The sequence below is a fragment of the Schistocerca americana genome, chromosome 9 (assembly GCF_021461395.2).
Source record: "Schistocerca americana isolate TAMUIC-IGC-003095 chromosome 9, iqSchAmer2.1, whole genome shotgun sequence".
NCBI classification, from domain to species: Eukaryota; Metazoa; Arthropoda; class Insecta; order Orthoptera; family Acrididae; genus Schistocerca; species Schistocerca americana.
Window position 1 is genome coordinate 9827373 of NC_060127.1, and position 15368 is coordinate 9842740.

The window sequence follows — 15368 nt, forward strand, 5'->3', positions numbered from 1 at the left end:
GTAAATCGGTCTGTTTCCACATTATGATCATAACTGCACTGTTTTCCATGAAACCCCAATTTGCTTTGTACCCTCCACTGCTAGTGCTACCTACTGTCTGTGAGTGGCTATTGCACATTGCCTTCGAGCACAGGTGGTGGCCACACTAATATCATCAGACCGTGGATCATGAAAAGCAGTAGCCTACAAAATATCTTGGAGACGAGCTTACAACTGACAGGTGTTCTCGATATTTTTCGCATACGTGTCGGCTGCAGCATTAGCTTCTTTGCTGATCGAGAAGTTTTGGTCGTGCTCAGTTGTTAGTTTACAGTATGGTAGCAGCATTTTACTCGAAACCTACAAATATATGCGTTTTGCATGTAAGCTGTACCGCTACTTTCGGCGAGGTTTTCTTTGCCGTGTGTATCTCGTCAGTAAAATTTAAGGCCACATTTCATCTCGAGGTTACAGTACATGTTTAGTGCGTTCCTTCTCTAATTCTTGCCTTTTGTTTCCTTCAGTGTGATGAAGTAAGAAAAACAGTAAAAGGCCATCACTGTGAATCTCAGTACACTGGTTATGTACCAAAGAATAGATGTTCAGTTCTTACCTTAATGAGGTCAAATTCCAGTATTGTGTACACATATTCAAAAGAGAGAAAGTACCCAACTTTCAGTTCCCGAGTCCAGGTTAAAGGTGGCTACACATGTGACTGCAAGCTTGACAAGCACGTACGTCCGAATGTGTTTGCACGAGCATGCTAGAATATGTGTAGGCCAAATTTGTGCAAGCATTAGGACCGTACAAGAAGCTTGACGCTTGATCAGATTTGGATTACCCGAGTTCATGCAATTGTTAAAGTGTGTGCACTGTTCAGCACATGTACCGAGAATATGGAGGCTTGTGAAAACATTTGTTAGTTCTGACTCAGTGATTTGAGTTTGTTTCGTCCTGTTAAATTACATTCAGTACAAAGGTTGCACTGTAACATAGGGGCAGTCAGACTACAGTATTATATGGAGAAAAGAGGAGAAAAACAGTAGTACTGTGATAGTTTCCATAGCGTATCTACCACTGATAGTCAAGATATGAATAATAATTTTTCTTTAACCACACTTTTTTTGTACAAGCATGTTCCATGTGTACCCACATTGAGACACGTCCAAACTACTGTAAGGACGTGGGGGGGGGGGGGGCAGGGGGGGGGGAGGAGGAGGAGAGTAGTTTGGAACATAGGAGGCCAAAGATAGTATATGATGGTAAGATCTGTACTGTCTTCAGTCCAGAAATGATGGGTCTACTTAGAAAGTGCCTGGCAGTGTGTTCACAGAACCACTTTGAATATCTGTCAGCTGTCACATTCTGGAATGGCACGTGGGAAAAATGAACACTTAAATCTTCCTATGTGAGCTCAGATTTCTATTATTTTAACACGGAGGACATTCCACTTTCTGCAGGTGAGAGCCAATAAAATACTTACGCGTTCAGTGGAGAAAGTTGGTGATTGAAATTTTGTGAAAAGATCTCGCCACAATGTGAGTTTACTTTTAGTGATTGTCACCCCAACTGTCTTATTGTATCCGTGACTGACTTCCACTATTTAGCTATTATACAAAACGAGCTGCCCTTCTTTGAACATTTTTGACGGATGTGTGTCCTGTCTGGTAAGGACACAGTACTGCGCAGTAGTACTTCAGAAGAAAAGTGTAATAAAGGCAATCTCTTTCATAGGCTTCTTGCATCTGCTAAGTGTTCTGCCAATAAAACACAATCTTTCTCTTTCCTTCTGTGATGGTTCCAGTTCGTTGTTTGTAATCACTAAGTATTTAGTAGAATTGACAACCTTTAATATAATACTATGATGAAGGCGTACAGATGAAATGAAATGAATAGCGCAATTAAAAATATGAAACAAGTTTTGGGATCAGGGTAGTAAAAAGTGAATAAATAAAACAAAACAATGTTACAGTATTCAGTGGAGAATTTACTGGAGGTAAAGTACAGAAGATTGGTTCGAAAGAAGGGATATGTTGACAAGTTCCCACCTATGAAGTTCAGGGAATCTGTTACCAGATGGAGTGATCCAAATGACCCTTCTGTATAGATCTGCACAGTTAAGATGAAAGCCAGCCACCAGTCTCTAATCCACACTGCCACAAGTCTATTCATATCTGTGAATATCAAAATTTTGTGTAATTTCTTAATGTATGTTAATTCACCATAGTCAGATCTTTTTAATTTGGTACACTTCCCCATTTAATAAGTGTTGCAATGTGTACTTATAAATATATTATAGAGAAATGTTGAGCATCTCTGATTTTATACCAAACATTATTTATGTGCATGCAGTGCAAATAGGGAGAGTCAATTTGAATAAAATCATTCTGGGTATTAGCCCACAAAACTATAAAACAAACCATTGACATTTAAACTGTCTCTGCAGTGATTCACTTCAAGAGAACTAACTGCTGGATTCTGGTGACAATCTTCCACTACTTAGTCATTTTTGGTTGTCGTGCGGCTCTTGACATCACACTCGTCTGCCTTTGCTACTCTGACAGATGGTGGGTTGTCAGCACTCATACAGAGGTGTTTTCCTGCAGTGAAGTACCATGTGGAGCTGCTAGCTGGCGAACGTGTGCCCCATCAGACAGCTCGCCAGCGGCCTAGCCGTCAGCAACTTCTAGCCACCTAAAGCTATTCGAATTGTAATATTGTCACTATCGTTTCATTTTTAATCTGTTTGTCAGTGATTTTCTGTGGGCAGATTTCATTGTTTTTGCTACGGAAAAAAGTTGCTCACTCATATATGTAGGTCAAAAAATTGACATAATTGTAACTGAAAAATTATGTTCAGGAAAGTTTTTGTAGAAGTCTTAGACTTGCGTGATACATACCACGAAACTGCCCATCACACAGTAGGTATGAAAGCCCTAACCGTAGCTAAGCATCCTTCACTGACATGTTGTAAGACGATCTCACTGTGTGTGCGTGGCTTTCGCTCTGAAGTTCCTAACCTTACCATTGGACTGCTTTTCATAGATTTAAAATTAGCTACCCTCCACTTTTTTAAACATTGCACCAGAAGTATATTCTCTAGTGTCTTTGTAACGTCACTATACCAATTTCTTTTTAATTAGAATCTGCATTTCTAAGGCTAAGACAAATCTGATAGGCACAAGAGTGTCACAATGAACTGTTTTTTTTTTTTGTTTTTTTTGCAGAAATTTGTCTTGGAGCAAGGCCGGCAGCTGGTGGAGAGCTGCCACTGGGAGGCGGTTGTGGACTACGTGTGCCTGGCGTGGGCATACGTGAGGGCGACGCCACTCTGGGACAACCCGCCGCACAACGCGACGCGCAAGCAGTGCTTCAAATCTCTGGTCGCCCAGTGCATGGCGGCCATCAAGAGGGGACAGTGGACGCCCCAGCAGTGTGACGCAATGGTGAACAGGTGTGTGTGTGTGTGTGTGTGTGTGTGTGTGTGTGTGTGTGTCCTTCATACACATTTGTTCTTTGTATCAGTTGTAAAAGGAACAGCCTCAGTTGGATGTTACAGACCTTCAGTCAATACAGACACTTTACGATTATGACATACTTTGGTGAGTTTCCTGAAGTGTCAAGAAGTGAAATGGTTGAAATGTCTCTAAGCAGTATGGGACTTAACATCTGAGGTCATCAGTCCCATAGACTTAAAACTACTTAAACTTAACTAACCTAAGGGCATCACACACATCCATGCCCGAGGCAGGATTTGGTCCTGCAACCTTAGCAGCAGGGCAGTTCCGGACTGAAGTGCCTAGAACTGCTTGGCCATTTAAGACTCGTGTTAATGAGAAACAAAACAGCTGGCGGTACTGAGAATATTACACACCAGCTGTTGAAAATGTGTAACGTATTGGACACAACCTGTTGTGGGATTGCATTATCTGATTATCAAGATCTATAAAACAAGGAAACACAAATAGTTGTTTTATATTGACAGATATGCAAATCTGTATACAGTGTATTTAACAATTCATGTTACACACTTCTAGAGGTTGTAGAGGGGATGTGGTACATAGTTTCACGTAGGATCCCATTTCAAGAAATGTCATGCAACAACACTACAGAGCACGAGTTATATGTGCTGGCACGTGTGTGTGTGTGTGTGTGTGTGTGTGTGTGTGTGTGTGTGTGTAGGATGATTCCATGATGAATCATGTGTAATACATGTACTGGTAGTATTCTTGCTAAGCTAGGCAACTTTCAGAGTTGGCAGTATGAACCAAAATGAGGAAAAAAAGTCTAGTAAACACAGGCTCTAAAAAGTATACCTGAGGAGCTGTAAGCACTTGTTAACCTTCACTACCATGAAACACATCTCCTCTGTTGAAAAAATGCTCTTAGCTCCTTGGTTATGCATTTTAGAGCCCATGTTTAGTTTTCTTGTTTTGGTCTGTACTACCACTTCTGAAAGTTGCCTGCTATACAATCTTAGCTACAACAGTACATGTATTCCACTGTCAGAGGTATCAGAACCTGTTTTGCATATAACTTTACTCAGCAACCTTTACCTCAAGCTGATAAAGTTGTTATTCTCCATCATCCTAGAAAGTTTGTAACGTCGCACAATATCCCTGCATATACATTCATTTACAGGTTCCAGTGCCTACAACTTTGACACTCTGTAGCACTGTTTGATGTTGTTTCCAGACATGTTTCTATGTCAAAGTTGATCTATTAAGTCCGATCTAGAAGTGTGTAACATGAATTGGGAAACATACTGTGTATTTCCTTGTAGAAATACATAATTTAAAGCTAAAATGCCATTAGACTCCATCAGAGTAAGAAAGCATGCAGCAAAGATGCGTTGTCAAACACAAATTCTTCATTGTGCGTCTCATGTTGGTGTATAACGCTCTTGCAGGGCTTTGATATTAACTAGTTGCCTACGAAAGGGAGTATTGTCATGTTACCTACTAACCACAATCCCCAAATATGCTGTGCCTACAGTAAAGTTTTTGAACATCTGGGTGTAGTCAGAAAAATCCTAAAAACTAATCGTGCACCTCTCTTTCAGTATTTTTAGCACAATGAGATTAACCAAAGGAAACATTAAAACTACTAAGGGCATCAGGTTGATTGGCTGCTATTCGTGAATGCAGTTGGGTTTAGTAAATAACTTAGCTTTGCAAGAGTATTGTGTCAACATGAGATGTACAATAAGAATCTTTCGTAAAATTCATTAGTGAAAAATCAGGGGTGCAAGGTAAGAATATTACAAAAAGGATAGTTGCTACTTACCATATACTAGAGATGCTGAGTTGCAGAAAGTTAGCCTTCATTGAAGATATCTCTATCTCTGTCTTGCTCTCGTACACATGCACTCACACACACAACTGCAATTCAGAAAAGCTGGTGTTGGGGGGAAGAATCCAGATGGCATAGGCTCTGAAGCAGTCATTGGAATGAAGAATGTTACACTGGACACCGTGCTTGGCAGTGGGGTGGTTCATTTGTTTCTTGCCACAGTTGGTCAGTGGCCATTCATGCAGGTAGACAGCTTGTCAGTTGTCCTTTCCATGTAGAATGCAGCATCATAGTTGCAGCTTAGTTTCTAGATCACATGACTGGTTCCACAGGTAGCACTGCCTTTGATGTGATAGGTAATGTTAGTGACCGGACTGGAGTAGGTGCTGGTGAGAGGATGTGTGGAACACGTCTTGCATTCAGGTCTGTTACAGGTGTATGAGCCATGAGAGATGGGATTGGGAGCAGGAGTTGTGTAAGGATGGATGAGTAAACAGGGTGAGTCACTAACTATTACCACCAAGAATAACTCGGAAAGTATGATAGGAGCTGTAAAGTTTATGGGACAAAAGTTGCATAGGACAACAGGGGTTGTTAGGTGGGGTCATTTCAGAGATATGAAGGTCAACTTTTTGGATGGGATGTAATAGTTCAATACTTATTTTCTGATAGCGGCTATCAAGATAAATCCAATGATGTGTAACAGTAACGTCTTTGAAGGTCAGCGGTCACAAGGGTGGCATGAACGTCCACTTAAAGAAGGTGTTCAAAGTGATGACCATTGGTATCAGTGCACTGCTGCAATCTTCTTATCGTGGATTGAGTGGTATTCCTTATCGCACTGGCACTTACCGAAGCACGTGCTCTGACAATTATCTCTCACACATGTTCAGGTGCAGTTGGAACATCTTTATAAACAATGTCTTTTACAAATCCCCACAAGAAAAAATCCAGAGGCGTCAAGTCTGGCAAACATGCCGGCCACATCACATCTCCTCTGCATCCAATCCCATGATTTGTGACTTGTCTCTGCAACTCATTTCTAGCCATCAGTGAAACATGTACTAGATACCCATTGTGTTGATTCCACATTCTGTTCTTTGTTCCTAAAGGTATTTATTCCAATAACAGACCTAATGTTTCTTGCAGGAATGTTGTGTACTTCCTACCATTAACCGAGCGAGGTGGCGCAGTGGCTAGCACACTTGACTCGCATTCGGGAGGACAACAGTTCAATCCCGCGTTCGGCCATTCTGATTTAGGTTTTCTATGATTTCCCTTAATTGCTCCAGGCAAATTCCTGGATGGTTCCTTTGGAAGGGCACTGCCTACTCCCTTCCTGTCCTTCCCTTATTTGATGAGCCCGATGACCTCGCTGTCTGGTCTCCTCCCCAAACAACCCAACTTCCTACCATTAAAATTTTCTTTGATGAAATAGGGGCCTATAATTCTGTCCTCCAGAATCTCACACCATACAGTCACCGACCACAATTTTTGGTGTCCAGCCAACATCGATTTTCAATTGCCCAATAATGCATGTTACGCAAATTAACATTTCCATGGTTCGCGAATGTAGCCTCGTCAATAAATAAAATCAAATTAATGTGTCATCCCTCTGAATCTGAAATTGAGCCGATCGGCAGAATTCAATGGGATGCATATAATCTGTACCAGTTAATTCTTGGTGGAGACTGATATGGTAAGGATGATATTTATGGCAATGCAGAATATGAACAAAATTACTTTGGCTCATGCCAGATTTCCTTGTGATTTGAAGTGAACTAACACAAGGACCTTGACCCACAGTGACAAGAGTACCAGTTTCCATTTCCTCATGAGTATCTTTCCTTTGTCAGATTTGTTCACGATTCATTAAAGATCTAGTTCTCAATTTATCATTTTTTATACACATATTTAAATGTACAATGCATATGATGAGTACATTGAGGATATATTTCAGTGTATGTCTCTAGCCCTCACTGAATTTTGTTGCCGTTCTCCATAAGTGAGAAGTATATCAACTTGTTCTTCGAAGAAATACAGCATTCACATTCGCTTGATTCGACGATAGTCTTAACATTCCTATTAGTGATGTATTGCGAAACTGTCGAATGGTGTTTACATGTCAGTGGCACATTAGATAGATATGCTGTATTTGGTGGATATTTACTATTTGCATGATATACGAGAGAGAATTATCAGAGCATGTGCTTCGATAAGTGCTGAAGTGATACGCAATACCACTCAGTCCATGATAAGATTGCAGCACTGCGTTGATACCAATGGTCATCACTTCGAACACCTTCTGTAAATGAATGTTCACGCCACCTTTTTTACCTTCGTTGACTTTAAAGGACCTTACTGTTACACATCATTTGATAGCTGGTATCGGAAAATAAGTACCAAATTATAATATCCCTTGACATTTGTCCCACAACCTTTTCAGCTACTATCATACTTTTGTAGTTACTCTAAGTGGCAATAGTTAGTGACTCACTGTGTATTGTGTAGGTTCAGTGGATGGTGGATTACTGCTGTCGGAGGGGTGGGAAGGATTGTGGGCAGGACACTTCTCATTTCAGAGCACGATGAGAGGTAATCGTAATCTTGTCAGAGAATGTGATTACAGCTGCTCCAGTCCTGGATGGTACTAAGTCACAAGGGATCCTCTGTGGCTGGGTGGTGGGACTTTGGGAGCTGGTGGGGGACTGGAGAGATAAGGTACAGGAGATTTGTTTTTGTACAAGGCCTCAGTGAGATCCTCTGTGTATTCAGAGAGGGGCCACTTGTCACTACAGATGTGACGGCTATGGGTGGCTAGGCTGTATGGAAGGGACTTCTTGGTGTGAAATTGGTGGCAGCTGTTGTAGTGGAGGCCTTACTGGTGGTTGGTAGGTTTGATATGAACAGAGGTACTGATGTGGCCATTTTTGAGGTGGTCAGCATCAAGGAAGGTGGCTTGTTGGGTTGAGTTGGACCAGGTGAAGCAAAAGGCGAGGTGTTGGTGTTCTGGAGGAATGTGGGTAGGTTCTCCTCACCCTCAGTCCAGACCATAAAGATATCAGTGAACATGAACCATGTAACGTGCTTGGGATTCTGGATGTTTAGGAAGGATTCCTCTAGATGGCCAGTGAACAGCTTGGCATAGGCAAGTGCCCATAGTCATGCCCCAGATTTGTGTGAAGGTAATGCCTTCAAAGGAGAGAAATAATCCTGGGAGAGGATATAGTTAGTCATGGCAATTAGGAAGGAGGTTGTAGGTTTGGAACCTGTCTGGTGTTGGGAAAGGTAGTGTTGAATAGCAGTAAGGCCATGGGTGTTAGGGGTGTTAGTGTAAAGAGAGGTGGCATTAATAGTGACAGCAGGGCACCATGTGGTAAAAGGACAGGAACTGTGGAGAGTCAGTGGAGAAAATGGTTGGTATCTTTTATATATAGGAGGGTAGGTTGCTGGTCTAAAAGAGTACAGACTCTCACAGTGGGGGCACAGCAACTGTCAGCAGGTAGGATTATATGGTCGGAATCAGTTTTAGGTGGTGGATTGTGGTTCATTCTGCCAATGCAAGGTTAGTTTGCATATTCAGGAATTTGGAGAATGACAGTGAGCCAAGGTCGAGGTTAAGAAATTCAAGAAAGTTAGCAAAAGGTGATTTGGGGGGCAGTGAGGGTGAATCATGTTTGGATGGAGGAGTAATCAGTCAGGCAGGGTTCAACAGTGGTCTTCGGTTGAGTCTGAAGGTAGGTTTGGTGGCAAAAAAGTGTCTCCACTGCAGGGACTGGGAGAAGGAGAGGTGGTCTTTAACAAGTCCTTCATAACTGAACTTGGGAGTGGGGCAAAAGGTGAGGCTTTAGGAAAGGACTGATACTTCTGAGGGGCTAAGGCTTTTGGAGGAAAGGTTCAGGTCTGTTTAGATTCTGGATTCTGTATATGGTAGGAGGGATTTTTGAGGGAGAGGTAAATGTAGTAGGTCTGTGAGGCAGGGTTTGTGAGCTATGATGGGATGTGGGGAAGGTTTGAGGTGGTTGTGGAGGTGGTGGATAGTGGCAGCCCAAGGTGGGAGTTGGAAGTGAACAGGAAGGAGAGTTTTTGAGGTGATACTGTGCATGTTGGTCTAGTTCCTGGAGGGTAAGGGTTTGTGTGTAATATGGGATTCAGGAATTTGGGATAGCAGAGCAGAATTTCGTGTATGAAGAGAAAGTACTGCAAGGAGGTTTGGGTGTTACCAATATGGTTTTGCAAGAGCATCTTGGTGCGGGTTGAGTGTTCTGCCAGTCCCACATTCCCTCATAGATGACAAACCCTGGCTCACAGACTTACTATATGTGTCACCCTTAAACTCTCTCCCAACACCATACAGAAACAAGAACCTAAATAGATCTGAAACACAATTGTGAACCTTTTCTCCAAAAGCCGTCAGAAGTATCAGTCCCTTCCAAAGGCCTCACCTTTTGCCCCACTCCCAAATTTAATCGTGTAGGTCTTGTTAAAGACCTTCTGTCTCTTCTCCCAGTCCCTACAACAGAAACGCTTTTTCACTACTAACCCTACCGATCAGACTCGACCAAAGATTAGAAGATCATGTTGAACCCTGCCTGACTCAGTTCACTCCTCTGTCCAATCACAATCCAGCCCCACTGCCCCCAGCCCCCCCACAAAATCACACCTCGCTAACTTACCAGAGTTTCTTAACATTGAAACCTTGCTACACCATCATTGCCCAAATCCCCCAACGTGCAAACTAACCTTACAGCCACAAAAATAATTTTGTGTGTTTGACAGTAAAAATTTGCTGCTTGTTTTTACTTTAGACATTGAATAGTGGTATATTAACTTTAAGGTATGTAATACTACAGGTCAGTATAACAGTGCAAAGTCCAGTTCAGAATAACAAAAATATTGTGAAAACAATAGATTGCTACTCATCATACAGAGGAGACGTCGAGTTGCAGGCAGGCACAATGAAAAGACTGCTATACGTATAAGCTTTCAGCCAAAAGTTGTTCTTCCAAAATAGAGAACATGCCCATACTCACATGAGCACAAGTCTCACACATGACCACTGTCCCTGTCTCCTGTGAGGGAGCAGCAATCTGGTGTGGGGTGATGGGGCTGAGGTGGTGGGAGGGGGCAGGGACAGGTAGCAGTGTAGGGGGAGGAAACTGGCAGTGCTGCCTCTGGGAATGTGCATGGATGTCCTCAACATCGTGTTATTTGTGTGTGCTACAGGAATTGTTGTGTATTACCTGCCAGACTTAATTCTTAGTGCACAAAATACTCACTCACTAATCATATATCTAAACATAAAGATGCTGTTACCTACCAACGAAAGCGTTGGTATGTTGATAGGAGACAATAAAAAACACACACACACACACAAATTTCAAGCTTTCGCAACCCAAGGTTCCTTTGTCAGGAAAGAGGGAAGGAGAGGGAAAGACGAAAGGATGTGGGTTTTAAAAAATAACGATCCTTAGCCGGGAAAAGCAGTGTTTAAATAAAACCTCATGTTACATTGAAAACAAGTAACTAGTTTAAATGTAATCTTGCTGAAATTGTACAACATCTACATCTACATTTATACTCCGCAAGCCACCCAACGGTGTGTGGCGGAGGGAGAGGGTAAGGAGTCATTCCAATCCCGGAAGCGGAAAGACTTACCTTAGGGGGGAAAAGGGACAGGTATACACTCGTGTGTGTGTGTGTGTGTGTGTGTGTGTGTGTGTGTGTGTGTGTGTGTGTGTGCGCACACACAATCCATCCGCACATATACAGGCAAGCAGACATTGTAAAGGGAAAGAGTTTAGGCATAGATGTCAGTCGAGGCCAAAGTACAGAGGCAAAGATGATGTTGAGTGACAAGTGATGTACAAGGGGCGGCAACTTGAAAGTAGCGGAGGTTTAGGCCAGGTGGGTAACAGGAAGAGAGGATAAATTGAAGGGCAAGTTCCCATCTCCGGAGTTCTGATAGGTTGGTATCAGTGGGAACTATCCAGATAACCCGGACGGTGTAACACTGTGCCAAGATGTGATGGCCGTGCACCAAGGCATGTTTAGCCACAGGGTGATCCTCATTACCTACAAATGCTGTCTGCCTGTGTCCGTTCATGCGAATGGACAGTTTGTTGCTGGTCATTCCCACATAGAACGCTTCAGTGTAGGCATGTCCGTTGGTAAATCATGTGGGTGCTTTCACACGTAGCTCTGCCTTTGATCGTGTACAACTTCCGGGTTACAGGACTAGAGTAGCTGGTGGTGGTGGTGGTGGTGGTGGTGGTGGTGGTGGTGGTGCATGGGACAGGTCTTACACTGGGGTGGTTACAAGGGTAGGAGCCAGAGGGTAGGGAAGGTTGTACACGATCAAAGGCAGAGCCACGTGTGAAAGCACCCACGTGATTTACCAACTGACATGCCTACACTGTGAAGTGTTCTATGTGGGAATGACCAGCAACAAACTGTCCATTCGCATGAATGAATGGACACGGGCAGACAGTGTTTGTTGGTAATGAGGATCACCTTGTGGCTAAAAATGCCTTGGTGCACGGCAGCACATCTTGGCACAGTGTTACACCGTCCGGGTTATCTGGATACTTCCCACTGACGCCAACCTATCAGAACTCCGGAGATGGGAACTTGCCCTTCAATATATCCTCTCTTCCCGTTGCCCACCTGGCCTAAACCTCCACTAATTTCAAGTTGCCGCCCCTCGTACATCACTTGTCACTCAACATCATCTTTGCCTCTGTACTTCCGCCTTGACTGACGTCTCTGCCTAAAGTCTCTGCCTAAAGTCTCTGCCTAAAGTCTCTGCCTAAAGTCTCTGCCTAAAGTCTCTGCCTAAAGTCTCTGCCTAAAGTCTCTGCCTAAAGTCTCTGCCTAAAGTCTCTGCCTAAAGTCTCTGCCTAAAGTCTCTGCCTAAAGTCTCTGCCTAAAGTCTCTGCCTAAAGTCTCTGCCTAAAGTCTCTGCCTAAAGTCTCTGCCTAAAGTCTCTGCCTAAAGTCTCTGCCTAAAGTCTCTGCCTTTACAATGTCTGCTTGTCTGTATATGTGCGGATGGATGTGTGTGTGTGTGTGTGTGTGTGTGTGTGTGTGTGTGTGTGTGTGTGTGTGTGTGTGTGTGCACACGAGTGTATACCTGTCCCTTTTACCCCCTAAGGTAAGTCTTTCCGCTCCCGGGATTGGAATGACTCCTTACCCTCTCCCTTAAAACCCACATCCTTTCATCTTTCCCTCTCCTTCCCTCTTTCCTGACTAAGCAACCTTGGGTTGCGAAAGCTTGAAATTTGTGTGTGTGTTTGTGTGTTTTTTTAATTGTATCCTGTCAACATACCAACGCTTTCGTTTGGTAAGTAACAGCATCTTTATTTTTAGATATATTTTTTCCCATTTGGAATGTTTCCCTCTATTATATTCATATCACTCACTAATCAGTTACATGAAAATTGCAATCTTAGAATCTGATCCTCCATCCTGGATAAACTGATATGGAATTCTGTGAACTCTCATTGCATTATAAATGTGGTATATGGCCCAGAACAACTTGGGATTGGAAAATATATGTGTGTTTCGCTCTCTGCCTCTGAATCAGGAGAAATGTATGCAGCATTTAAATTTCTGCTTTGTCACTTGTTGGGACTGTGATCAAACTGCTTGGAAAATCCAGTCTTTTATACACAATAATTTAAATGCAAAGACTTTTTCAATAATTGGGAGGGGGCGGGGGGGGGGGGGGGGGGGGTGAATCGCATTAGGAAACAGTTCCCAAGAATTTTTAAGCTACACTGTTTAGACAGATATGTTAAGTGATAGTGTTTGGAAAATGCCACTCAGAAATGTGTACCTTAATTTCCAGATTATCGGGATTTACTGCTGACAGTGAAGACATGGAAATGTGTATAAAACAGCTGGATGCCATGCACAGGAAATGAAAACACGTATCTTCTTCCTAATGTAAGACTGAGTAAAGTTGAAGTGCAGTAGTTGTATGAACAAAGCTGCGTTTGTCAGACTGTGTATATAGTATGGTCATAATTATTATGACTGACTGCCAAGTTTTGTGGTATTTGTAGCAAGATCTTGTACAGATATGTTTGTAAAATTGGTGTGTAGTAAATGCTGACTGAATGAACCATAGTACTGGTTTTGTTCTTTTGTGATTAATCTTTTTAGCATATGCAATATGCTTAAGTCTCATTTAATGTCAATAGTAGTTTAGACAGTTTAGTGTTGACCAAGGATAATATTACTCATGGTTCTTGTATCTGCTTTTATTTGAAACAATGGAAATACTTCCCATTTTGTATCGAAGTTGTTGGTGAAATCAGTTGTAAAAATGTCAAGGTTTAAAACTGCCAGTGACAGTATGCCAGGAATCACAGCACATTAAAGCCACATCAAGAATACAGTTTGCTCTGATCCTTAAATAATATATTTGTTTTAAACTCCCTTTCTACGTATGTGTATAATACAGGTTAGTCACTGGTTAAAGTGTCTTCACATGGCAATTTTTATAATGTGGTATTTTTCTGGATTGTAGAAAAGTTGCAGTTGTATTTAGTATTGCTCTTAAGATTTTTGCATATGTATCGTGTAGCTAGACGTTTTATATGGATTTTTTGCATAATGCATAAGCATTTTCTCTTAATCCTGACATGGCAATCGGAAAATTTAGCATTTTTTATTGGTTTTTGTGCCTATTTTCGGCATACGTTTAATAGAATCTTTTTTAAATATGGATTGAATTTCTTAGTGTTGTTGGCAGTTGGGATAATTGATGTTTGTTTTGTATTCATTTTCATTGCTGTTTACAGTTAAATCAGGTGTATCCAAATTTCGTATGTGTTCACTTAAAATGGAAATTGTAGTCGGATAAGTGGTTGTAAAGAATTATTATTTATATTATTTGTGTTTCTAGTTTTATGTATTTTATGTTCAGTTAATAAAGTTATAAATTAAAATATTTTTGGCTATTACAGAATTTCTCACTACATAAAATACCAAAATGTTTAGTATCTTGTCTTCATCAGGGTACTTTAATGTGAGACTTTTTTAAAAAAGTTTACCTCCAGATACCTTATTAAAACCACCACAATTGCCAATTTGACCTAATGGTCATTTGCAAGTGTTAGATTTCATGCCTATTCAAAAATAAAAAATAAAACTTGCATATCTAAACTGTGTGGTTATAGCAATAAGTATACAAGAATGTTAATTTTTGACCTTTGTGTAGGTAAAAAATCTTCACTGCTTTACCACAGGCAATGGAAACTTGCACCTGCAACCCATCATCATGGCCCTCGGAGCCCAGTAACAACAAATGAAATTTGATTTTCTACTGGAGCTATTTAGTGTGAAATGTAATTATCCAGATCTTAGCTCAAAAGCTTACAAAAACGGAAAGAATACTGCCCCACAAATGTTGGGGCATCAAGCACTTGTGTTGATGGAGGAGGACTAAGTGTCTTCAGAGTAAATGGAGTAAAACTATGTTATGATTACTTTTGAGCTACATTTCTATATGTGAGATAACACAGCAAGCTTGTTTTAAGTTTCAAGCAACACAGATATTTTACAACTGGAGACCTCTTTATCATCACTGTAGTATGCTTATTGCACTCATAAAAGCACAATTTCTATAATTGTGTGGAATTCGGTCTGCAATTTACAAGGCAGAGGCAGTTCTGATGCACTTGATAATGGATGCGAAACTTGAGAAACATTGTGACCCTTTCATAGGGTTTGCCAACCTTCAAAAGTGTCTTATAGAAGAAAGTGGCAAGTAATGAGAAGCAGAAATGAGGTTAGTGACAAGCTTATAATTGGGGGCTGTAAGGTAAATGGAATGAAGCAGATTGGCTACTTTAGAAGCATAATACTGTATAAATGAACTGGATGATATAAGAAGCAACTACCACAGGCAATTTAACAAAGTATTGAACATCAGCTTTAATTTGAGGAAGAAATTTTTGAAATGTAACTTTGGTGCACAGCATTTTACAAAAGTGAGTTTTGGATTGTGGGAAAACTGATAAAAAAAGTGAATCAAAGTATATGACATGTGCAACTAGTACTGTAAAAGGAATTTGAAAAACAGGTGCACTG

General features: G+C 41.4%; 1 protein-coding gene across 3 annotated transcripts in view; it reads left to right on the forward strand.

The window, feature by feature from the left end:
- LOC124550908 overlaps positions 1–14177 on the forward strand; it is a 78717-nt gene extending 64540 nt beyond the window's left edge. For 2 of the 3 annotated variants that reach the window (XM_047125697.1, XM_047125698.1), the window contains 2 exons: positions 3207–3433; positions 13120–14176. In XM_047125697.1, the coding sequence (XP_046981653.1) occupies positions 3207–3433; positions 13120–13195 (303 nt within the window). In that variant the 3' untranslated portion in view covers positions 13196–14176. Of the gene's footprint in view, positions 1–3206; positions 3434–13119 lie in introns of all 3 variants that reach the window. The other variant, XM_047125699.1, reaches the window with a different exon arrangement.
- The last annotated feature ends 1191 nt before the right edge of the window (positions 14178–15368 follow it).